At 41.3% G+C, this 25,359-nt stretch overlaps 1 protein-coding gene across 2 annotated transcripts; it reads right to left on the minus strand.

The window, feature by feature from the left end:
• Nucleotides 1–1,295: 1,295 nt before the first annotated feature.
• LOC129814006 (tetratricopeptide repeat protein 39C-like) lies at nt 1,296–25,264 on the minus strand. Of its 2 annotated transcripts, XM_055866729.1 has the most exons (14): nt 24,759–25,264; nt 13,523–13,571; nt 12,732–12,860; nt 11,318–11,429; nt 10,691–11,069; nt 8,267–8,435; nt 7,960–8,053; nt 7,750–7,857; nt 7,409–7,518; nt 5,564–5,687; nt 5,256–5,353; nt 5,022–5,126; nt 4,857–4,895; nt 1,296–2,861 (listed from the first exon to the last, which is right to left on the minus strand). In XM_055866729.1, the coding sequence occupies exons 1-14, from the start codon at nt 24,896–24,898 to the stop codon at nt 2,769–2,771; spliced, it is 1,749 nt and encodes a 582-aa protein (XP_055722704.1). In that variant the 5' UTR covers nt 24,899–25,264; the 3' UTR covers nt 1,296–2,768. The 2 variants fall into 2 exon arrangements, with proteins under 2 accessions (XP_055722704.1, XP_055722705.1); XM_055866730.1 differs by lacking the exon at nt 24,759–25,264 and having other exon boundaries at nt 12,788–12,860; nt 13,523–18,222.
• Nucleotides 25,265–25,359: the final 95 nt, after the last annotated feature.

Raw genomic sequence — 25,359 nt, forward strand, 5'->3', positions numbered from 1 at the left:
AGCTTTGCTCATTCCCTCAATCAAATCCTTGAATCCCGTGGGAATACTCTACGCGTATGAGGCATTTAACTGCTAATGAACACAAGCGTTGACGCACGAAATTAAAAAGTAGTTTTGTCTACTTCCAATGGCCAATGTTAAAATATAAATGTTGGATTATTTATTTACAATTATTATTTACTGGTCCAATTAATTCCTTGTCTGACTTGAATTGATGAGTGCAAGTTCTCCCACTTAAAAAGAACCTTGTGAAGACTTACAAAAAACGTTTGACCTCTGTCATTGCCAACAAAGGGTATATAACAAAGTATTGAGATAAACTTTTGTTATTGACCAAATACTTATTTTCCACCATAATTTGCAAATGAATTCATAAAAAATCCTACAATGTGATTTTCTGGATTTTCTTTTCTCATTTTGTCTGTCATAGTTGAAGTGTACTTATGATGAAAATTACAGGCCTCTCTCATCTTTTTAAGTGGGAGAACTTGCACAATTGGTGGCTGACTAAATACTTTTTTGCCCCACTGTAAATAGATGGCTGCCCTTGAGATAACATGATCACGCTCACTTATGATTGCGTCATAATGTCAGGTGTATTATTGCCAAGAAATAATGACGTTTTCACACGCACGGAGGCTAGCTAGTTTTCAGCTGTAGTTTAGTTCTTTGGCAGTTTACATTTTTTATGTAATCACAGGCTTTAAAAGAATAGAAGCAATAAATTATAATTAGTTATAAAATAATGATTGACTGTGGTTTTCAGGCAGGCCTTCAGGTTCTTTACAGTTGAAAGTTAAATCAACCCTTGCCGATAGTGATGGAAATGTCCAGATTATTTGATGTAGAAATATGATAAATTGCCAGGCAACCTATCTGATATGCCTCGTTCAAAACAACTGGTAACTCGGAGCTCGGAAAACTGTCAACTTCTAATTTAAATTATTTTCAAGACCACTGGCAACTGCGAAAAAACGCGCTCCGACTGGGGGAAAATTGATTTGAACGGTCATCCAACTTGGAGTTCCAACGCGGGAAGTCGAGCGTCTTTCTAGAGCTCAGGCTTTACGATCACTGACATGATTTGATCTCGTATTTTTCCGAGTTCCCAGTTGTCATGAACGCAGCAATAGTTGGATCGAGTGCTGCACAGTAGCAGTCCTAATTTTAGCCAAATCTGCCATTTACAGAAATGTTAATTGAGATGCACTGTCCCTTACAAATAAATAAATCATGAGACGACATGCATCTTAAAACACATTATGGAAATAAAATGACCATAGATTTAAGAGATGTATTGTTTTAACACATGATTTTATACATACAAAACTAAAAAACAAAGCAACAAAGGAAAACCAGTTTCCAGCAAATACAAGTACAGCAGAGTGTAGATGTTATACCCATAAGTGAGTGCCAAAAGGACAATGTAATTTAGCTAGTAACATATCTATAGTATTAAAGTACAGTTACATATTTACACTGATATGAAAAGGTGGTTTCCCTTTAAAATATCAATACACTTGTTATTAAAACCAGATTTTTATTTTATTTAAAACATTTTAAGTAACAATGTTGTAACATGTTTGAGGAAATCTGCTTATATTACCATCTATAATGGATTCACAATGCCTATAACCTAAGGTGATTAAAGGGTTGGCATCAATTTACAGTAATAAAGTCCAGGTGATGAGTAGTAGCATAGGGATTGTGCATTCAGATTGTTTACTACTGTAAGAGCAACAGGACATTGAGGTCATCTGGCAGAAACCAGATGTCAGTTGGGTTGCTATGGCACAAGTTCACTGCTTTATAGTGAAGTGTCATACACAATGGCATACAGTTTTCAATCTGAACCCTTTCATATCTTATGGGAGAGAAAGATATTATTGTACTATTCACATTTTAGCCATTTAGCAGACGCTCGCATCCAAATCGACTTACAGGAGCAATTGGGTTAAGTGCCTTGCTCAAGGGCATGTTGACAGATGTTTCACCTAGTCGGCTCAGGGATTTGAACCAGCAACCTTTCAGTTACTGGCCCAACGCTCTTAACCATTAGACTACCTGCTGCCTCACTGACAGATTTTCACCCAATATATTTTTCCTTGGTAAAAAGAGTTACGTTTGCCTCCCAGCAGCAACTACTGTAGATATTTGATCTGGTTGAAACACACGATTACACTCCAGTAGTCTGCACTATCCCTCCAGGAGATTTACTCTAAACTACGCATTACAAACTTGATGGCACATTCATTATACAAACATAAGTCAACTAAAACAAACACATTGCAGTGAACCATCACAGTGCTGTGAAGATCAAGATGGCTTCTGGAGTCGTTTCCAGATCCTTCTACCCTCAACGCAAAGCTAGGGTGGATGTATGGTGGAGGAATGGGGCAGTAGTCAGGGTGGGGCCACCTCCTTCCTCATGGAAACCAGAGCTGAGTGGATGTATGGTGGAGGAATGGGGCAGTAGTCAGGGTGGGGCCACCTCCTTCCTCATGGAAACCAGGGCTGAGTGGATGTATGGTGGAGGAATGGGGCAGTAGTCAGGGTGGGGCCACCTCCTTCCTCATGGAAACCAGAGCTGAGTGGATGTATGGTGGAGGAATGGGGCAGTAGTCAGGGTGGGGCCACCTCCTTCCTCATGGAAACCAGAGCTGAGTGGATGTATGGTGGAGGAATGGGGCAGTAGTCAGGGTGGGGCCACCTCCTTCCTCATGGAAACCAGAGCTGAGTGGATGTATGGTGGAGGAATGGGGCAGTAGTCAGGGTGGGGCCACCTCCTTCCTCATGGAAACCAGGGCTGAGTGGATGCGTACATGGAGCCTGTTCTCAAAGTCATAGCCAGCAAAGTCATCCTGTAGAAACAAACACAGATTACTACATCACATATAACATCCTCAAAAGGGCACATACAGGTAAGGAAATATACCTTACAGTGAAATGCTTACTTACAGGCTCTAACCAATAGTGCAAAAAAAGGTGTTAGGTGAACAATAGGTAAGTAAAGAAATAAAACAACAGTAAAAAGACAGGCTATATACAGTAGCGAGGCTATAAAAGTAGCGAGGCTACATACAGACACCGGTTAGTCAGGCTGATTGAGGTAGTATGTACATGTAGATATGGTTAAAGTGACTATGCATATATGATGAACAGAGAGTAGCAGTAGCGTATAAGAGGAGTTGGCGGGTGGCGTGACAATACAGATAGCCCGGTTAGCCAATGTGCGGGAGCACTGGTTGGTTGGCCCAATTGACGTAGTATGTAAATGAATGTATAGTTAAAGTGACTATGCTAATATGATAAACAGAGTAGCAGCAGCGTAAAAAGAGGGTTTGGGGGGGGGGGGGGGGGGGGGGACACAATGCAAATAGTCCGGGTAGCCACTTGCTTACCAGTTCAGAAGTCTTATGGCTTGGGGGTAAAAACTGTTGAGAAGCCTTTTGTCCTAGACTTGGCACTCCGGTACCGCTTTCCATGCGGTAGTATAGAGAAGTCTGACTGGGGTTGCCGGGGTCTTTGACAATTTTTAGGGCGTTCCTCTGACACCGCCTGGGTGTAGAGGTCCTGGATGGCAGGCAGCTTAGCCCCAGTGATGTACTGGGCCGTACGCACTACCCTCTGTAGTGCCTTGCGGTCAGAGGGCGAGCAATTGCCGTACCAGACAGTGATGTAACCAGTCAGGATGCTCTCGATGGTGCAGCTGTAGAACCTTTTGAGGATCTCAGGACCCATGCCAAATCTTTTTAGTTTCCTGAGGGGGAATAGGCTTTGTCGTGCCCTCTTCACGACTGTCTTGGTGTGTTTGGACCATTCTAGTTTGTTGTTGATGTGGACACCAAGGAACTTGAAGCTCTCAACCTGCTCCACTACAGCCCCGTCGATGAGAATGGGGGCGTGCTTGGTACTCCTTTTCCTGTAGTCCACAATCATCTCCTTAGTCTTGGCTACGTTGAGGGATAGGTTGTTATTCTGGCACCACACGGCCAGGTCTCTGACCTCCTCTCTATAGGCTGTCTCGTCGTTGTCGGTGTTCAATGTTGTGTCGTCTGAAAACTTAAATGATGGTGTTGGAGTCGTGCCTGGCCATGCAGTTGTGGGTGAACAGGGAGTACAGGAGGGGACTGAACACACACCCCTGCGAAGCTCCAGTGTTGAGGATCAGCGTGGCAGATGTGTTGCTACCTACCCTCACCACCTGGGGGCAGCCCGTCAGGAAGTCCAGGATCCAGTTGCAGAGGGAGGTGTTTAGTCCCAGGATCCTTAGCTTAGTGATGAGCTTTGAGGGTACTATGGTGTTGAACGCTGAGCTGTAGTCAATGAATAGCATTCTCACATAAATAAGTGTTCGTTTTGTCCAGGTGGGAAAGGGCAGTGTAGAGTGCAATAGAGATTGCATGTGGATCTGTTTGGGCGGTATGCAAATTGGAGTGGGTCTAGGGTTTCTGGGATAATGGTGTTGATGTGAGCCATTACCAACCTTTCAAAGCACTTCATGGCTACGGACGTGAGTGCTATGGGTCTGTAGTCATTTAGGCAGGTTCCCTTGGTGTTCTTGGACACAGGGACTATGGTGTTCTGCTTGAAACATGTTGGTGTTACCGACTCAATCAGGGACATGTTGAAAATGTCAGTGAAGACACCTGCCAGTTGGTCAGCACATGCCCAGAGCACATGTACTGGTAATCCGTCTGGCCCCGCAGCCTTGTGTATGTTGACCTGTTTAAAGGTCTTACTCACGTCGGCTACGTAAATCATTTTGAATGCCTGTCCCACATCATTCCAGATACTATAACTGACAACTACAAGTTCCAAAAATACACTATAGGTTAAGGAAAGTTCTACTGTACCTTGGCCTGAAGCATCAGAGCTCTGCCCTTCGCTTCAGACTGAGCAGAGAAGAAAACCACAATCAGATATACTCAATCAACTACTGTATTTAACATACACTCTCTCCTCCGGGTTGACACATTGCACAATACAATATAGCAACACACTGTATACACTGAGCTCACCTCAGGGCTGTCCAGGAAAACACAGCCCAACTCGTAGCAGGAGTAGGGCTGCACATAGGAGTTGTTCTGACGACCCACCTCATCTCCGGCAGCCAGATGGAAGCACTGCAATGTTCAATGAAATATAATAAAGAGTAGTAAAAATTCACTATTCTCATTGCACTAATATTTGCAGATACATATGACGTGTGTACTTTGTTTTCAATACATATCAATAGGATGGTGAGACAGAACCTCAATGGCGTCTTTTATGTTGCCGAGACATCTGTGTATGTCACCAAGAAGCAGGTTTTTCAGGCCAGCAATTGAGACGTCATCTAGTTCCTGCAGAACTAAGGAGACAGACAACCCACTGAGTTTCCTTCCACATTCACAGGAATGCACTTTTATGGCACCACAACAACAACTCACACACATTGTTCTGTTGGACCTTCACAACCAAAAGAGAATAGGCTATACTTGATTTGTGTAGCAAACATGGTAGTTGGGACTGGGAGTTTGATCATGTGTAGTTTGTCGTTGCATGTTCTCACACTGTGTACCTTGGCTCATGATCTGTAGCTTAGAGGTGCAGCAGTTCGGCAGAGCCTTCCACAGGTAAAGTACCTCGATCACAGCCAGGACACACAGCTCTCTGGATGGGGTGTGTTTCCTTAGCCTCTCCGCCTGCACACACACTACCATCTCAGTCAAGAAGCAAAATTCTGCCTACCACATAATCCACTGCCAACTTTCCTCCATACAATGACTTCAGATCACCTTGAAACTGTACAATGATGAAAAGATTAATTCTCATTAGAAGTAATAATTCACATACACCACCATTCAAAAGTTTGAGGTCACTTAGAAATGTCCTTGTTTTTGAATGAAAAGCACATTTTTTGTCCATTAAAATAACATCAAATTGATCAGAAATACAGTGTAAATATTGTTAATGTTGTAAATGATTATTGTAGCTGGAAACGGCTGATGTTTTATGCAATATCTACATAGGTGTACAGAGGCCCATTATCAACCATCCCTCCTGTGTTCCAATGGCACGTTGTGTTAGCTAATCCAAGTTTATCATTTTAAAAGGCTAATTGATCATTAGAAAACCCTTTTGCAATTATGTTAGCTCATCTGAAAACTGTTGTGCGGATTAAAGAAGCAATACAACTGGCCTTCTTTAAACTAATTGAGTATCTGGAGCATCAGCATTTGTGGGTTTGATTACAGGCTCAAAATGGCCAGAAACAAAGAACTTTCTTCTGAAACTCGTCAGTCTATTCTTGTTCTGAGAAATGAAGGCTATTCCATGCGAGAAATTGCCAATAACTGGCTCTAACCAGAATAGATAGAGGCCCCGATGCACAACTTAGCAAGAGGGCAAGTACATTAGAGTGTCTAGTTTGAGAAACAGACGCCTCAAAAGTCCTAAACTGGCAGCTTCATTAAATAGTACCCGCAAAACACCAGTCTCAACGTCAACAGTGAAGAGGTGACTCCGGGATGCTGGCCTTCTAGGCAGAATTGCAAAGAAAAAGTAATATCTCAGACTGGACAAAAAAAATAAAAGATGAAGATTGTTCTTTTGCCTGAGGAACTCTGCCTAGAAGGCCAGCATCCCGGAGTCGCCTCTTCACTGTTGACGTTGAGACTGGTGTTTTGCGGGTATTATTCAATGAAGCTGTCAGTTGAGGACTTTTGAGGCATCTGTTTCTCAAACTAGACACTCTAATGTACTTGTCCTCTTGCTCAGTTGTGCACCGGGGCCTCCCACTCCTTTTTCTATTCTGGTTAGAGCCAGTTTGCGCTGTTCTGTGAAGGAAGTTATACATAGCGTTGTACGAGATCTTCAGTTTCTTGGCAATTTCTCGCATGGAAGAGCCTTCATTTCTCAGAACAAGAATAGACTGACGAGTTTCAGAAGAAAGTTCTTTGCTTCTGGCCATTTTGAGCCTGTAATCAACCCCATAAATGCTGATGCTACAGATACTCAACTAGTCTAAAGGCCAGTTGTATTGCTTCTTTAAATCAGCACAACAGTTATCAGCTGTGATAACATAATTGCAAAAGGGTTTTCTAATGATCAATTAGCCTTTAAAATTATAAACTTGGATCAGCTAACACAACATGACATTGGAACACAGGAGTGATGGTTGCTGATAATGGGCCTCTGTACGCCTATGTAGATATTCCATTTAAAAAATCTGCCGTTTCCAGCTACAATAGTCATTTACAACATCAACAATGTCTACACTGTATTTCTGATCAATTTCATGTTATTTTAAATGGACATTTTTTTGTGCTTTTCTTTAAAAAACAAGGACATTTCTAAGTGACCCCAAACTTTTGAACGGTAGTATAGATCTATAGAAATGTGCTGTTGCCAGTCCCACATTCACCCTCTTCATAGAGAACTGTTCTATTTTATTGTTCTTCCGTTTCAGCAGCGTATGAACATCCTTGAAGACAGCGGCAGCCCCTTCCAGATCTCCTGATGCTCCCTGGGACACTATAGTGGACCACAGAGACAAGGCCCAGGGGTTAGAATCTGCAGGGTACCTCAACGCCAACATATTACCGTTATCAGGGGATGTATGCCATTATCACTAATAGGCTCAGAAGCTTTTCATTCAGCTGAATTAGCATTCCCAGAATTTATTTTATCTTTGAAAAGAAAGAAAACAAGAGGACGTTTTAACCCAAACAACAATTGAGTGACCTCTAACCTTTGCCCTCTCACCTCCAGTTAGGTAGGCGTAGTAGCACTGGGACCAGTGTGACTCAGTTGCCAGACGCTGAAAGGCCCTGTAGGCGTCACTGTACCTCAGCTCGATCATACTGCACCACCCTGAGAAGAGCAGAGAGAATGGACTGTCACTCAGAAACAACAAGGCAATGGAGAGCATTAGTTAGAGATGATGTTGAAGTGAAGAGGGATAAAAGCGTGTACCTATTTCATACAAACACACATGCTGGATCTCCCTCTGGTCTGTAGCCAGCTCCAAGGCATTTTGGAAGGACGTCAAGGCACTGTTGATCTGGCACTGGAAGTGGAGAGGAAAGAGGGGGAAGAGAAGGACGAAGACCAACACACTACAGCCACAGTCCTAGACACAGGTTACCTTGTGTTGTTATTTATACTAATTTCTTGGCAGGGTACACTATAGCACAAGAATAACTTAGAGACGTTCAGGTTGTACCTCGTTTAACTCATTTTAAAATCTTTTCCCTCTACTGAACATGACCCAGGTCATTACCTCCAGGCGCTGCACCCTGCCCTTGAAGAACAAGAAGAGGGAGGAGTTAGGGTATACAGGGTCCTTCCTCTGGAGGATAGCCTTAGCCTCCATCAGGCCGGCCTGTGTGTCTGAGCCGTCCAGGGCAAAAAAGGGTTGCACTACCGTATAGTACCACAAGAGGGCCAACCTGCCACAGAGGGACAGAAATCCTTGTTATTGGGAAAGGGAAAGGACGATACCTAGTCAGTTGTACAACTGAATGCCTTCAACTGAGATGTGTCTTACGCATGTAACCCAACCCCTCAGCTTGGGGGATTTGATCCAGCAACCTTTCGGTTACTGGCCCAACATGACAACAGTGACCACGTTTACATGCGCACAGTATTCCAGATAGTACCTCATATCCCACTTAAGGGATAGTTCAGGATAAGCTGTTTCCAGGCACTTTTGATATCCCGCTCACAAGTATCCATGAATAAACAGAATATTTATCATTTAAGTTCATATGCGTTAAATGGAATGTACCTGAAACATGGACACTGACTGTAGGCCTATAACATCTCACATGTAAAGTAATATAATATTAACTCCTGCAGAATTAAGCATTTCTTGGAGTAAAATTATACAAATGTAAATTTTTCCTTAGGAACAGGAGTGGAGAAATATGATTTTTTGCTCTCAGCATCCCTTGAGAAAATGCTAATGTATTGTGTTAATGTTATGCAAGCAGATAGTATTTCAACCACATAACATATGCACCCAAGACAAACTGAAGTATTATCAGAAATGTTTAATCGTTTTCTCAGTTTTTCATTTCCTTAAAACCGGTCAAACTGATGACATTTGGAAATTTTGCACAGGACAAATCTTTCCACTGTTTTGGGGTTATTGCCTGTTCTACCCAGTTCCTAAAAGAAACATAGTACTTTACCATGTTAACTAGATTACTAATGCATTCATTCTTTCTATCAAATGCTAGAAATTCTGGTGAACACTACTTTATTTAGTTGTCTCGGGCAACAAGTTATGACAAGAGAAGCTGCATGTCAGCTCTAACTATAAGTAGAAAGTTGTCTAAATTAGGGGTGAATGTAGCCAGTAGTCTATACGGTCCAGTACGACGTATCAGCAAATAAATTATGGAATTATTGAACTGCGTAGGTAGCCTACTTTTTGAAGTGATTTGTTTGATAATCAGATGAAAACACACAAATGTATCCCGTCTAAGATCAGGATTCACAGCCATTTTATCTGGGTTTCTCATAACCGCTATAAACTTTTTGGGTTATTGTAAACGGGATATGATATTTATATGCTCCAACTCAAAAACAGAATACTTGAGCATCCAACATAATAATTGGATATTGGTGTGCATGTAAATGTGTTCATAAGAGTTTTACTGGTGAATATCAGCATTCAGAGGGTCAGTCAAGAAACCAAGACATATCACATCTGTCGGTAAACATGTGACCAATTTCAAGTTGAAAAGCTTGCTACCAAACTCAGCAGATAAGTCGGCTGATAACACAATCAAAATTCTGCAGAATCAACCGTTACATGCAGCTTAGATGTGAAAGCAACAGCACTTGATTATCCAAGAAAAATTTCCTTCAGGCACAATAAAGATACGATTATCTTAAAATGTTGAACATGTGTACTCTAATTTTTTACATTTTATTTAACTAGGCAAGTCAGATATTGTAAATAAGAATTTGTTCTTGACGGCCTACCCTGGCCAAACCCTAACCCGGATGACGCTGGGCCAATTGTGCGCCGCCCTATGGGACTCCCAATCACGACCGATTGTGATACAGCCTAGAATCGAACCAGGGTCTGTAGTGCCGCCTCTAGCACTGAGATACAGTGCCTTAGACCGATGCGCCAATCGGCAGCCCCTCCTAAAATAATCTTTGTTTTCTGCCAAAGCATTGATGGGAGGCATCCGTTTAACCAGGGGCTAGGGTCAGCTCCTCTCGATTATTACAGCAGTTTACATTTTAGTCATTTTGCAGATGCTCTTATCCAGAACAAATTACGGTTCAGTGCCTTGCTCAAGGGCACAGACAGATGTTTCACCTAGTCGACTCAGAGATTTGAACCAGCAACTTTTCAGTTACTGGCCCAACGCTCTTAACCACTAGGCTACCTGCCGCACTTCATCTTGGCCTGACTAATGGGTTTCAGGCCTGTTAAAGGCTGTAGTTGCCTTTCAAATGGCACCCAATTCCCTATATAGTACACTATTGATAGTAGTGCACTATATAGGGAATAGGATGTCATTTGGGAGGCAGAATGTGTCTTCTGCCTTCTGCTGTGGATGTGTCGGCAGAATCAAACAGTCACCACAGTCAAAAAACAGAAAAAGTCTAAATAAACCAAGACACAAAAAAATGCATTTTGACACCCAATGTCCCTGTGGTCGGTAGTGGTACCCCTACTCACGTAGCTAGGGGGGCCTTCATGTCCTTACTTTCACTGGCATACGTAAGGGCGGACAGCCCCTGGTGACGGTCGCCAGGGAAACCCAGAAGGTTGACAATCTTCAGCAGGTGTGGCGGTACCATGGAGATGCACAGGTGGAACAGGCCGTAGCCAAAACTAACCGAGCCCTTGAGCCTCTCCAGTGCCTCCGGGCTCACCCCATTGGTCCTCTGGGTTGGGGGCGTGGCGTGGTTACGGTTGGCCTGGTCAGTGGATGGAGAGGGAGACCCTTGCTGGTCGGAGGACCTCTTGCTGCAATCCTGCAGCTGGCTGATGTCGCTGTAACACTTGTTGTACATCTTCCAGGCTTTGCGGAGAATCCAGCCTCCTCTGATGTATGCTGGGCGGGATTGGGAGAGAAGTCCATGAGAAATAACACACATAAACCAGGACGTTTGAGTCCTGAGAGACATGGTCTACATACCAATGTGCATTATAGAATACAACTTATTGGACATGCATTATAAATCAGGATGCAAGAGCAAATACTGAAACAACACAGTGCAGCCAGTCCGTCAAATACATATGGTTCATCAGTCAGCTATAAGCCTACATGTAGGTCAAGGTAGAAGTGATGAGGTGTCTCACATGAAAGTTCCTGTTTGATGAAAGAGAGGACAGCGAGGTACACCTGGCAGTCTGCCACAATGATCTGTCTCTGGAGACGGTCTACTATTGCCACCCCTGACCTCTGGGAGTCCTGGAGGAAGGACAAAACACACAGTGAGCACAGTGACATCTATAGATGACAGCTTCCAAGTTTTAGAGCAATGCCAAATACGCATGTCAGTAAACATTGTCAATGTTATATACAGTTGAAGTCGGAAGTTTACATACACTTAGGTTGGAGTCATTAAAACTCGTTTTTCAACCACTATACAAATTTCTTGATAACAAACTATAGTTATGGCAAGTCTACTTTGTGCATGACACAAGTAATTTTTCCAACAATTGTTTACAGCCAGATTATTTCACTGTATCACAATTCCATTGGGTCAGAAATTTACATACACTAAGTTGACTGTGCCTTTAAACAGTGGAAAATTCCAGAAAGTTATGTAATGGCTTTAGAAGCTTCTGATAGGCTAATTGACATAATTTGTGTCAATTGGAGGTGTACCTGTGGATGTATTTCAAGGCCTACCTTCAAGAGTCAGTGCCTCTTTGCCTCTTTGAAGGACAACAAAGTCAAGGTATTGGAGTGGCCATCACAAAGCCCTGACCTCAATCCCATAGAACATTTGTGGGCAGAACTGAAAAAGCATGTGCGAGCAAGGAGGCCTACAAACCTGACTCAGTCACCAGCTCTGTCAGGAGGAATGGGCCAAAATTCACCCAACTTATTGTGGGAAGCTTGTGGAAGGCTACCTGAAACGTTTGACCCACGTTCAACAATTTTGAAGGCAATGCTACCAAATACTAATTGAGTGCATGTAAACTTCTGACCCACTGGGAATGTGATGAAAGAAATAAAAGCTGAAATAAATCATTCTCTCTACTATTATTCTGACATTTCATATTCTAAAAATAAAGTGGTGATCCTAACTGACCTAAAACAGGGAATTGTTACTAGGATTAAATGTCAGGAATTGTGAAAAACGGAGCTTAAATGTATTTGGCTAAGGTGTATGTCAACTTCTGACTTCAACTGTGTGTGTGTATATATACACACACAAATAAAATACACAGACATACATACATATATTCCTGGAAATAGTTAGCAAGCTGGGTGCTTGACTGCCGTTGTGAGGTCAGAACACTCGGATCAACCCTACTCCTCAGCCAGAGTGTCCAGTGTGCGCTCTGAACACTCCGAGAGTGAAACACTCAGTTTACGAACAAACAATCTGACAACACTCTGAATTTACAAAACAACAAGAGTGCACTCTGGCAGTCTCGTGTGAATTTAGAGGGGCTGTGTGAGGTGCTATGCAGTCAATAGGTATGAGCTCCTTGGAGGTTCATTAGGTGTGTATGTGTGTGTGTATTGCACTTCACCCACACTCCTCCTGATCTTTTTTTTTATGGTCTCTATGACCCCAGTGTTGTCGCTCTCACACAGTCTCTCAGTAGCTCGGAGGTCATCAAAGGCCATCTGCATCTTCTCCTCCTCAAACGTCATCATGGCATTCTACACACATAGCCACAATCACAGTACCAGTCAGTCAGGGCCTTTCTCTGAGAGTAATACACAAAGCATAGCGGTCATCTCATTCGTCATGATATCATCCTGTAGCAGTCATATTGTTTGAATAGAAACACAGATCCTATCAGCAGCTACATAAAACAATACAAAGCACAGCTAGACAACCAACTATATGAGTCATGGATTTCTCTGAGTAATATTTAATCCAAATATTTTCAGAGATGTGCACAAATCATTTTTTCCCAGTCAGTTCTCTAGCCCACCGTGAGCCAGTTATATAAGGTTGGTGAATCATTGATGATTCAGTATGTGGGCCAGCAGCAGGGGATGCACAGCAGGACTACTGCTCAGGATATCCCTAGTGTGCTATTATCTGTGTGACCTTCAATTTATTCAGCCAATCTGTACATCAGATGCTTTATGACTAGGTCTATGTTTAAGATAGAGACGTACTGTCAAAATCCAACAACTGAACACGTTGGCATTCAATAAAAAACATACAACATTACAGACTCCGTAATACATAGATATCTTCCTGTTTCCTAACTCCAATGGTCTGCAATGCAGATGTATCAAATGAGAATAGCAGTGATAAAGTAAATCAGTAAGAGATGTTGACCTCCTCTGTCCTCTCCACCACTACTCACCAGGAAGCTGACAAAACTGGCTCCGAAACTCATCAGTGGACTGTGGGTCCTGGAAGAGAGAGTCTCACAAAGACACAGAGGTTGGAACCACAAATCTCAAAATTGGACTCAGACCAAAGGACAGATGTCCACCGGTCTAATGTCCATTGCTCGTGTTTCTTGGCCCAAGCAAGTTTCTTCTTATTATTGGTGTCCTTTAGTAGTGGTTTCTTTTCAGCAATTTGACCATGAAGGCCTGATTCACACAGTCTCCTCTGAACAGTTGATGTTGAGATGTGTCTGTTACTTGAACTCTGAAGAATTTATTTGGGCTGTAATTTCTGAGGCTAGTAGTGGTGTAAAGCTTGCCACCATTGGACTCTGGAGCAGTGGAAACACATTCTCTGGAGTGATGAATCATGCTTCACCATCTGGCAGTCCAACGGACGAATCTGGGTTTGGCGGACGCCAGGAGAACGCTACCTGCCCCAATGCATAGTGTCAACTGTAAAGTTTGGTGGAGGAGGAATAATGGTTTGGGCCCTTAGTTCCAGTGAATGCACATTTTTTATCTTTTAGTATAGTGTATTTTCTAATTCCTGCCCCTCACGACAGAGGATAATGAAAGTCACAGAAGTAACAATGAAAGCTTTTGTTTATGAATTATTAAGTGATTACATTTTATGCATTTAGCAGACATTTGTCTCCTATCCAAAGCGAATTACAGTTAGTGCATTCATCTTAAGATAGCTAGTTGGGAAAACCAAATCACAGGGATAGTAAGTACATTGATTCACTACACACTCCAGAGTGCAATAGCGGGGACAGTTATTGGGCTGACGTTCCAAACTGCCTCTGGAAGCATCTCTGTAGTGATTGCTGCATCCGAGGACAGACGATTTTTAAGCGCTTTGCGCTTCAGCACTCGGCGGTCCCGTTCTGTGAGCTTGTGTGACCTACCACTTCGCGGATCAGGCGTTGTTGTTCCTAGATGTTTCTACTTCACAATAACAGCACTTACAATTGACTGGGGCAGCTCCAGCAGGCCAGCAATTTGACAAACTGACTTATTGGAAAGGTAGCATCCTATGACAATGCCACGTTGAAAGTCACTGAGCTCTTTAGTAAGGCCATTCTGCTGCCAATGTTTGTCTATGAAGATTGCATGGCTGTGTGCTCAATTTTATACACCTGTCAGCAACAGGTGTGGCTGAAATAGCTGAATCACTACTTTGAAGGGGTGTCCACACATACATACAAAAGAATCTTAAAGATTTAAAGGTTTTTGGTAAAGGAATTTCAAGGCACAAGGCAATATTTCTTCAACTTAGAGGTCAGAAAAATGTCTACAGAACTAAATATAAAAGTGTTGATATTAGTTGGAAGGGGTCTTAACGTCAACATTTTCATTTGATGCATTTCTAATACCTTAAGACTTTCTAGTAGATGTTTTTTTAAGCCCAATTTTCTATATTTTTTACCAGAAATCAAAGCCATTGCATATTCCTAATTTTTAGAATGGAAAATGGTTGAAAAATGTATTTATGCCTCAATTTCTCAAGAACATATACAGCTTTTCATTTGACACCCGACATACTCCTATGAACTTCATGTTGGTGCTCATGGATCCTTTTACATGCAAATGACCAGGAGACTTTAAAAGGCGCGAGTCACGCAAAAGCAAGTACTTAAGAAATGTGATTTGTACTCCAAGATAACATTTCATAGTAGTTGCATTCATTCCTCAAAGTCTGGAAGGTTATTCATTTCCAAGAATGTAGTTGGCTAGATTCTATCCATGTTATGTTTTAATTTTGAAGCCTGCAATATAGAAATATGGGATGAGGGAGGTGACCAGAAGTTTGATCAGCCTGGAATTTGTCTACAGCGGTATACTTTCACTTCCCTCCATCTCTTATGAAGTACAGTTCACAGTATGCCGCTCTCTCTGGAGTTCTGAGCTCAATGTAATTAGTGAGAGAGGTGACATTTAAGCAATCAGCAGGAGACAAGGCTGTGTGTGTGTGTGTGTGTGTGTGTGTGTGTGTGTGTGTGTGTGTGTGTGTGTGTGTGTGTGTGTGTGTGTGTGTGTGTGTGTGTGTGTGTGGATCTAACTAAGCCTGCTGTGTTTAATCTGTAATCACAATGACTTTCACTGATTGGCACTTCACCTGCTGCCTTTGTAGCTTAGTTACAGTACATTGCCTAATACTATTGCCTATCAAGTTTTAGAACAATGCTATTTTTAATATACAGTTGCGCTCTAATATATTGGCACCCTTCAACGTTTTTAACATGATTCACTACTTCCTTTGAAAATAATTTGAAATTGAAAACTTGTTTGGTGTTCACACATCCATTTGATTGATTTCCAACAGCACAGAAATCAAAACTGAAATTCACCTCAAATAAATACAAATAAATGTTCTGGACTAAATAATTCAGAAGAATTCAAATTCATTTGGTTGGTTGGAGGCAGGTGATTCTCGTTTATTGTGTAATTTCTCTCACCTTAAGTTGCAGGTGCTTACAGGGTAAAAATATCCATTGAACCAGTTTTGAAAAGAGAAAACAGAACATTTTACTCCATTGTAAAGCGCAAGGGTGCCAATATATTAGAACACAACTGTAAGTCACTTTCTTATAATTCCAACGCAAGACCTTTCATAGTGAGACAAGAACTCTGACTCAGGCCTAATCACGCTGTAGATCTAGGTATGGACAGTGATGACAATTATTAGGTTGCCGATGATATTTGAGGAGTGAGGTGGTACTAGTAAATCATGTGAACAGCTTGGGAACACCAACTTGTTTGCTCTCAGTGTAACCTTAGTTAAAGACCATTTAATGACTGACATGACAGGAATGTTGTGGCCTGCTTGCATAGCAGCTAACCACTGCTAACTCAGATGCAATTCTCCCAACTGGTTTGAGATCTTGGCTAAAAAGCAAGTATGAATAAGTTATTTGATAAAGTACAGATGTACAGCAAAAAAAGTAATTAAACTATCATTCTAATATACAGTGGACTTTGAAACGGTACACTGGCTGAGATTAAAGTGCAGACTGTAAGCTTTAATTTGAGGGTACTTTCATCCATATCGGGTAAACCGTTTAGAAATGACAGCACTTTTTGTACATAGTCCAACAATTTTAGGGGACCAAATGTATTGGGACAAATTCACTTATGTGTATTATAGTTTAGTATTTGGTCCCATATTCCTAGAACGCAATAGATTACATCAAGCTTCTGACTTTACAAACTTGTTGGATGCATTTGCTGTTTGTTCTGGTCGAGTTTCAGATTATTTTCTGCTCAATAGAAATGAATGGTAAATAATGTATTGTGTCATTGTGGAGTCACTTTTATTGGAATTAAAAAAGATGATGTTTCTATACACTTCTACATGAATGTGGATGCTACCATGATTATGGATAGTCCTGAATGAATCATGAATAATGATGAGTGAAAAATGTACACGCACAAATATCATACCCACAAGACATGCTAACCTCTCACCACTACAATAAGATGGGAGGTTAGCATGTCTTGGGGGTATTATATGTGTACAGCCATTTTTCTCACTCATCATTGGGGTTGGACATTTTGGGGAATATTCAGAGGTGGAAACTTCCCGTGGGAATATATGCAAATGAATATTAATACCATTTAAAATGTGGATGTTTTTTTTTGCATTGGATATATTTAACATATCATATGGAGACAGAAACATAAACCTTTTACCTTATAAGTAGACATAATTGCAAATTATTAAATCCTTCCAATAGAAATAAAAAAAACTATTTAGTTACAAATGTAACTTTAATTGAATGAGTTGGCTCTTTACATGGGATAATTTCACTAAACAACAAAGGGAATATTGAGTGATCCATTGCATCTCCCAAAAACGTTTACAACATACATCTGTAAAATGATAGTCTAGAACTAAAGCTTTGGTTGTCTTCCTCTCAGGCTTCCATGTCTTCTCCCTGGACCTCCTCAATGTCCACCTCTTGATCATCAGACTGGGGCCTCATCTTCACTCACTTTCCAACCTTGTTGAGGATGGCTTGTTGTCAGGCTCAAAGCCTCAAATTTGCCCGGATGGCCACCTATTTTTCAACCCTTGTATTGGTCAACAGGGGAAAGAGCCTCCCTTCCACCAGGTGGCTGATGAGATATGTTGGCACGACTGCCATACTGCATTTCCATCCCAAAGCCCTTGCTTGGACGTGTACTTCGCCAGACTGCCAAGAACCTTGTCCTCATCCAGGCCAAGATGGCGAGACATGGAAGTGATGACACCATAGGCCTTGTTGATCTCTGCACCAGACAGAATGCTCTTGCCAGCATACTTTGGGTCCAACATGTACGCTGCGGCTTGTATGGGCTTCAGGCAGAAGTCTTCATGCTTTAGTATGTATTTCAGAACTGCAGTTTCCTCTGCTTGGAACAACAGTGAAGTGGACAGGGCAGTACAGATTTCTCCTCTTACATCTGCAAACAGAGTCTGAACATCAGACAGGATGGCATTGTCTCCCTCAATCCGTGCAATGGCTACTGTTATAGATTTCAGAAGTTTCAGGCTGCTTACCACTCTTTCCCAAAATACATAATCCAGGAGGATCCTCTTGATGGGGCTGCCCATATCGGCAGACTGTGATATGGCCATTTCTTGGAGAGACTCCTTCCCCTCCCGGAGACTGTCAAACATGACAACCCCCCCCCCCCCCCCCAACAGGTGTTGCTGGGCAGCTTCAATGTGGTGCTTTTATTCTTCTCACTTTGCTTGGTGAGGTAGATTGCTGCTATAATTTGATGACCCTTCAAATACCTAACCATTTCCTTGGCTCTCTTGTAGAGTGTATCCATTGTTCTCAGTACCATGATGTCCTTGAGGAGCAGATTCAATGCATGAGCAGCACAGTCAATGCAGTGAGGGTAGGACTCCACTTTAGACCAAGCAGCCTTCATGTTTGCAGCTTTGTCTGTCACCAGTGCAAATACCTTCTGTCGTCCAAGGTCATTGATAACTGCCTTCAGCTCATCTGCAATGTAGAGACCGGTGTGTCTGTGTTCTTGTAGAATACAGGTGGAGGGGTGGAGATTAGAGGTTGACCGATTATGATTTTTCAACGCAGATACCGATTATTGGAGGGCAAAAAAAGCCAATATCGAATAATCGGCCGATTTATATACATTTTTATTTATTTGTAATAATGACAATAATACTGAATGAACAATGAACACTTTAACTTAATATAATACAACAATAAAATCAATTTAGCCTCAAATAAATAATGAAACATGTTCAATTTGGTTTAAATAATGCAAAAACAAAGTGTTGGAGAAGAAAGTAAAAGTGCAATATGTGCCATGTAAAAAAGCTAATGTTTAAGTTCCTTGCTCAGGTCATGAGAACATATGAAAGCTGGTGGTTCCTTTTAACATGAGTCTTCAATATTCCCAGGTAAGAAGTTTTAGGTGGTAGTTATTATAGGAATTATAGAACTATTTCTCTCTATACCATTTGTATTTCATATACCTTTGACTATTGGATGTTCTTATAGGCACTATAGTATTGCCAGTGTAACAGTACAGCTTCAGTCCCTCTCCTTGCACCTACTTGGGCTCGAACTAGGGACACATCAACAACAGCCACCCTCGAAGCATTGTTACCCATCACTCCACAAAAGCAGGGGCCCTTGCAGAGCAAGGGGAACAACTACTTCAAGGTCTCAGAGCGAGTGACGTCACCGATTGAAACGCTATTAGTGCACACCACACTAACTAGCTAGCCATTTCACATCGGTTACACCAGCCTAATCTCGGGAGTTGATAGGCTTGAAGTCATAAACAACTCAATGCTTGAAGCACAGTGAAGAGCTGCTGGCAAATGCAGGAAAGTGCTGTTTGAATGAATGCTTACGAGCCTGCTGCTGCCTACCAACGCTCTATCAAATATCAAATCATAGACTTAATTATAACATAATAACACACAGAAATACGAGCCTTAGGTCATTAATATGGTCAAATCCATTTCGAAAACAAAACGTTGATTCTTTCAGTGAAATACAGAACCTTTCCGTATTATTTCTAACGGGTGGCATCCCTAAGTCTAAATACTGCTGTTACATTGCACAACCTTCAATGTTATGTCATAATTATGTACAATTCTGGCAAATTAATTACAGTCTTTGTTAGGAAGAAATGGTCTTCACACAGTACGCAACGAGCCAGGCAGCCCAAACTGCTGCATATACCCTGACTCTGCTTGCACGGAACGCAAGAGAAGTGACACAATTTCCCTAGTTAAAATAAATTAATGTTAGCAGGCAATATTAACTAAATATCCAGGTTTAAAAATATATACTTGTGTATTGATTTTAAAGAAAGGCATTGATGTTTATGTTTAGGTACATTGGTGCAACGGCAGTGCTTTTTTCACGAATGCGCTTGTTAAATCATCACCCATTTGTCGAAGTAGGCTGTGATTCGATGAGAAATTAACGGGCACCGCATCGATTATATGCAACGCAGGACAAGCTAGGTAAACTAGTAATATCATCAACCATGTGTAGTTAACTAGTGATTATGTTAAGATTGATTGTTTTTATAAGATAAGTTTAATGCTAGCTAGCAAATTACCTTGGCTTCTTGCTGCACTTGCGTAACAGGTAGTCAGCCTGCCACGCAGTTCCTCGTGGAGTGCAATGTAATCGGCCACAATCGGTGTCCAAAAATGCAGATTACCGATTGTTATGAAAACTTGAAAATCGGTCCTAATTAAATCGGCCATTCCGATTAATCGGTCGACCTCTAGTGGAGATGTAGTTAATTATTCCGTGCTAACGAACATTCGACCACCCATCAGAGATGATTGCAATACAGTCTGCTTTCTCTATGATTTGCTTGACCTTCACTTAAACTCTGCATCCAGCAAATTAGTAGATAAAGCATGTCTGGTTGGAGGGGTGTATGCTGGGCAAAGAACATTCAGAAATCTCTTTCAATACACATTGCCTGTGAGCATCAGAGGTGAACCAGTTGCATACACAGCTCGAGCAAGACATTCATCAGCATCTCTGACTAAGTTCCTCCATTGAGTAAAAAAAACTTCTGATTCCAGGAGGACCATGAGCTGTTGCTATCGATAAGGTGTCTGATTCATCCTTTTTACCTCAAATAGAAGTAATGGGACTTTTGTAAAAGGTTGCTTGTTGTGAGCGCTGAGGGAACTTTATGCACTTGGCCAGATGATTCTGCATCTTTGTTGCATTCTTCACATATGATTTGGCACAGTATTTGCAAATGTACACAGCTTTTCCTTCTACATTAGCCGCAGTGAAATGTCTCCACACATCAGATAGTGCCCGTGGCATTTTCCTGTAAAGATTAGGGGGAAAAATAGTTTTTATTTTTTTATATACACACACACAAAATCAATTTACATATGAATAGTTAAGCAGTTAGATTTAACTCCTTTGTAAGATAAATGTTTTCAATGAAACATGTATGGAAACAGGTGAATGAACACTTCAGTTAGCAGGCTCAAGCAAGCCAAAACCCACATGGTAGCAAAAACTAACTAGCAGAAATTGTTAACAAGTTAGAAATGTTTTAAACTAGGGATGCACGATATAAAAAAAAAAAAAAAAAAAAAATAATAATAATAAAAAATAAAAAAAATAAAAAATAAAAAAATCGGTGAACATGTCTAGTTTAATACCGATGTCAAAGCTGACGTGCATACCTATTTCAGCAAGACAACTCCAAGGCAAAATCCATTAAAGCCAAGATAATGGAATTCATTGCCCTTGACCATCAACCGTTCTCTGTCATGGGTGATGTTGGCTTTCGCCGACTGGCCGAGCACCGGTACACTAACAAGTGCGCTATTTTTCAGATGTTGCCCTACCGGAGTTACACAATAATAGCGTCACTGCTATTAGCTTCATGACATACATACTATGGAACGCCGTTTGGGTCTTTGCATGTCAAAAAAGATACAGCAGCACTGTCAATGCTGTACAAAACAAAGTCTGCAAACAAGCAAACACCGGCCACGAACGATGTGTTCACAATACTGCGTTGGTAATAAAGCATCATTTGTTCAACCGCAACTTCTGGGGTAGCTAGCTTTAGCTTGGTACCTAGCTAGCACCAATACAACCATCCTGAAAACAATGACTAGTAGAAAATGCTGTCATTTTCATTATTCTTAGCAATGATTTAGGAATCCTTGTGAGTAAGTATTAGCTAGGTTGCAACTTGTTGTTCTCCTATTGAAATTGAACTTCAGTTCATGAAAATAAATAGCTAGCCAGCTACTTAGCCCTGTTGCCCAAAGCTAACGTTATAAGCAGCCAGTAGCTTCATCTGGCTAATGAGTCTCGACCGCACCAGGTTATGCGTTGTGAAGCTAGCCACAATAAGCTGTAGGCACAATAGTGGAATTAGCGGTTTGCTTGGAAAATAAAAGTATGTCATTGACAGTGATGCAAATTAATACAAATAGTAGAACTATGCCATACTTATTTTGAAGGCTAACAACAAAGTCCACTATTGTGGCAAGCTTCACATAGATAGTTCTTATTTGATTAATGGTGGTCGGACCTGTCTTATACATTAGGGTTATTTTAGATGAGAACACCTAGCTATATAGCTAGCTAACTATAGCTACGGAAATGTTTGCAATGTTTTTGAAGAACAACATTGGCTAGCTCATGGATGCAAACAGCTTTTTTTATGACCAGCACTGTAGGTGCGCGAGACAACTTTACCAGCATCATAGCATACGTATCGATGAATCGTTGTGCCATGAAATACGAGTAATAGTGTAATCATTGTGTAACAAATAGTGTTATTTGACGTGCATCTTTTTTGACACGCAAAGACCCAAACAGTGTTCCATAGAAATCCTGGTTGAGAATGAAACGACTGAACAACGAAACAGCAAGTAAGTGATAGAAATAGGTTTTGATTATGTTTTTACTGCTAATGGGGACATATGTAAATGCCAACAAAAATACTTTTTGGTCAGTGTGGTGTGTGTGTAACCTTTATTTAACTAGGCAAGTCAGTTAATAACAAATTCTTATTTACAATGACGGCCTACCCTGGCCAAACCCTACCCCGTACGACGCTGGGCCAATTGTGTGCAGCCCTATTGGACTCCCAATCACGGCCGGATGTGATACAGCATGGATTCGAACCAGGGACTGTCGTGACAACCCTTGCACTGAGATGCAGTGCCTTAGACCGCTGCGTCCATGTATGTGTGCGTTAACTATTTAACTGTACTAGAATGCTTAAAAGGCCACTAAAAATGTTAATATCGGTTATGGGTGTCGGTTTATTAGCAAGGAAAATATTGGATATCGTCGCCACAAATGTCATATCGGTGCATCACTAATTTAAACACTTTGCTGTAGGCTACTATTTACTAGTTAACAAAAAATAATGTATGTCATGTACAATATATTCACCCCACCCAGTACTGTAATCAAAACCTACCAGAGAGCATGTCTACTTGGCTCAGACAGTGTAGTAGTGTGGGCTCCATAGCATCTCATTAGTGTGCAAGATCTTGAGAATCAGCTGTACATGTGATGGAAGAATGTACTGTGCATGCAGAGGGTTGCAATTCCATTGAATTGGGGATAGTTTAACCAAAATATGCCACAAGGTCTAAAATTACCTTGTGTATCCCACAAAAAAAGGTCCACTGTTGTAAGCTAATTTTTTTAATGAATTTAAGCAAAATTCCCCAAATTCCAGGGCTTAACTTCCCATGGAAAATTTCCAGATATTTACCACTAAGTTTCCGACCCTTCGCAATCATAATCATCATTCACGACTCATTCAGGACTATCTGTAATCATGGTAGCATCCACATTCATGTAGAAGTATGTAGAAACATATTCTATTATTTACAATAAGTTTTGAAACACAACCAAAACAAACAGCAAACATATCCAGAGTCACAAGATTGATGTAATCATTGCATGCTAGGAATATGGGAGCAAATACTAAAAACTTCTGAGTACTTTAATACACATAAGTGTATTTGTCCCAATACTTTTGGTCCCCTAAAATGGGTGCTCTATGTACAAAAAGTGCTGTAATACCCAAAACGGTTTACCCGATATGGATGAAAATACCCCCAAAATGAAAGGTTACAAATCAAAAATGCTGGAGTACAGAGCCAAAACAACAAAATTGTGTAACTGTCCCAATACTTTTGTAGCTCACTGTATATGTCTAGTCCAGTTTGGCTTGCTCATCACAACAAGCCTCTCAAAATAGCAGAATAGTGAAGTGATACTGATAGAAACTATTGCAAATGTGCTTGGAGTCAAGAGTTTTGCATTGAGGGGAAAAGGGAAACATTTCATAATACAGAACTCCAAGCAAACACTGAATGAAATGATCTAGCACGACACAAGAGTAAGGTGTATAAGAAGCTAGCTGTGGGGAGAAACAACATAAGGTATTTAACAACAGATTGACAGAACAAGTGAGCAGAGAGAAAAAGGTGTCTACAAACGGACAGAGCTCTGTAAGAGAGAGAGCTTGCAGGGGTGACAGAGACTGAAACTAGAGGAAGGTGCTTTGCTGCTATCTGCTGTGTAATAGACAATTTCACACTTCACTGAGTCATGGCTACAGTATGTCATGAGATGTGCAGGTTCCCTCAGTTGCACCCTCCTCCTTATTTGGTCCACTTGAGGATACAATAATAAAAGTGTTTGTGTACTTGGACTCGTGTGCATGCACACACTGAACAACACGTGTATAAGCACACACACAGAATACCACGTGTGTAGGCACAAATACTAGTCAAAAGGTACAAATTTGGCCCAAATGACTCAAATGTGATTTATTTTGTCTCATGTTTAAGCACCAATGCACACTGACAACTGATAAGGGGCAGGTTGAGTTCCCATTGTGATCTTGCACACTTGAATGGGCCACTTGGAACCCAATGTCAAGATGTACTTTGTTAGAACTGTTGCTGTAGTCGGTGATTGAAACGTGAAACTTGATGAGAAACGCTGTAGCAAACTCATGAGTTAACTTACATTGCAACACATTAGCCTATAATCCGTTTCACGTGGGCTTCCTTAATCGAAAAAAATAAACAGATCACGGGAAAAAATATAATAGCTCCTAAATTTCTATATTTCCTAAATGAATTAACCAATTACAGTGATAGTCTATCATCTCATTAATTATGGAACGGGACAGTCTGACCTGTATTTTCTGAACAGATCGTCGCTCTCCTTGAATCCGTTGTTGAGCAGCATGTTTATTCCTTTAAATGCCAACTCTGCGTCGTCAATCTGCTCCGCTTTCTCCTCCACATATTGCTGGGCTGGTTCTGGTTTCGCCATCGATCACAACCCGTCTATTTAGTGTCGACAACGGATTGACAAATTGTCAGCGCGCACCGCCTATCGAACCAAAACACACCGGTGAACTGGAAGTGACAGCGGCTAGACTTGTGGGGGTGTGCACTGCACCTCGTCTCGTTGCAACTGCTGTACAGTAGGCTGCTAGCACCACCCACTTCGAACTAACAACGGCTATTTACTTTTCTTATAAATAATACTTTAATTCTAGCAAAGGTGTTTGTGGTACAACAATACCGTTGATTTACATCGTTTTCTTCACCCTTTTGTATGTCTGTCTTTCTCTGAGTTGGGGTGCGTGCCGAAGTAGAAACGCCACACGATCATATTTTTCTTGTCGACAGGGACTAGCCAATGAGCATTAAGTGTGCAAATTTGAGAAGCACTAATTATCCAACATTTCCAATACGGTCTGGCTCCAGCAGGTGTATATACCAGGGAGC

This window comes from Salvelinus fontinalis, chromosome 17 (assembly GCF_029448725.1).
Source record: "Salvelinus fontinalis isolate EN_2023a chromosome 17, ASM2944872v1, whole genome shotgun sequence".
Classification (NCBI taxonomy): domain Eukaryota; kingdom Metazoa; phylum Chordata; class Actinopteri; order Salmoniformes; family Salmonidae; genus Salvelinus; species Salvelinus fontinalis.

Bases quoted from the DNA above. Each gene is read 5' to 3' on its own strand.
- LOC129814006 (XM_055866729.1), bottom strand. From the start codon at position 24,898: ATGGCGAAACCAGAACCAGCCCAGCAATATGTGGAGGAGAAAGCGGAG. The intron at 11,430-12,731 runs GTGGGTGAAGTG...TCCTTCCTCCAG, and splicing joins AAAAAAAGATCAGGAGGAGT to GACTCCCAGAGGTCAGGGGT. The intron at 2,862-4,856 runs GTACAGTAGAAC...TTGTTTCTACAG, and splicing joins CTCTGATGCTTCAGGCCAAG to GATGACTTTGCTGGCTATGA.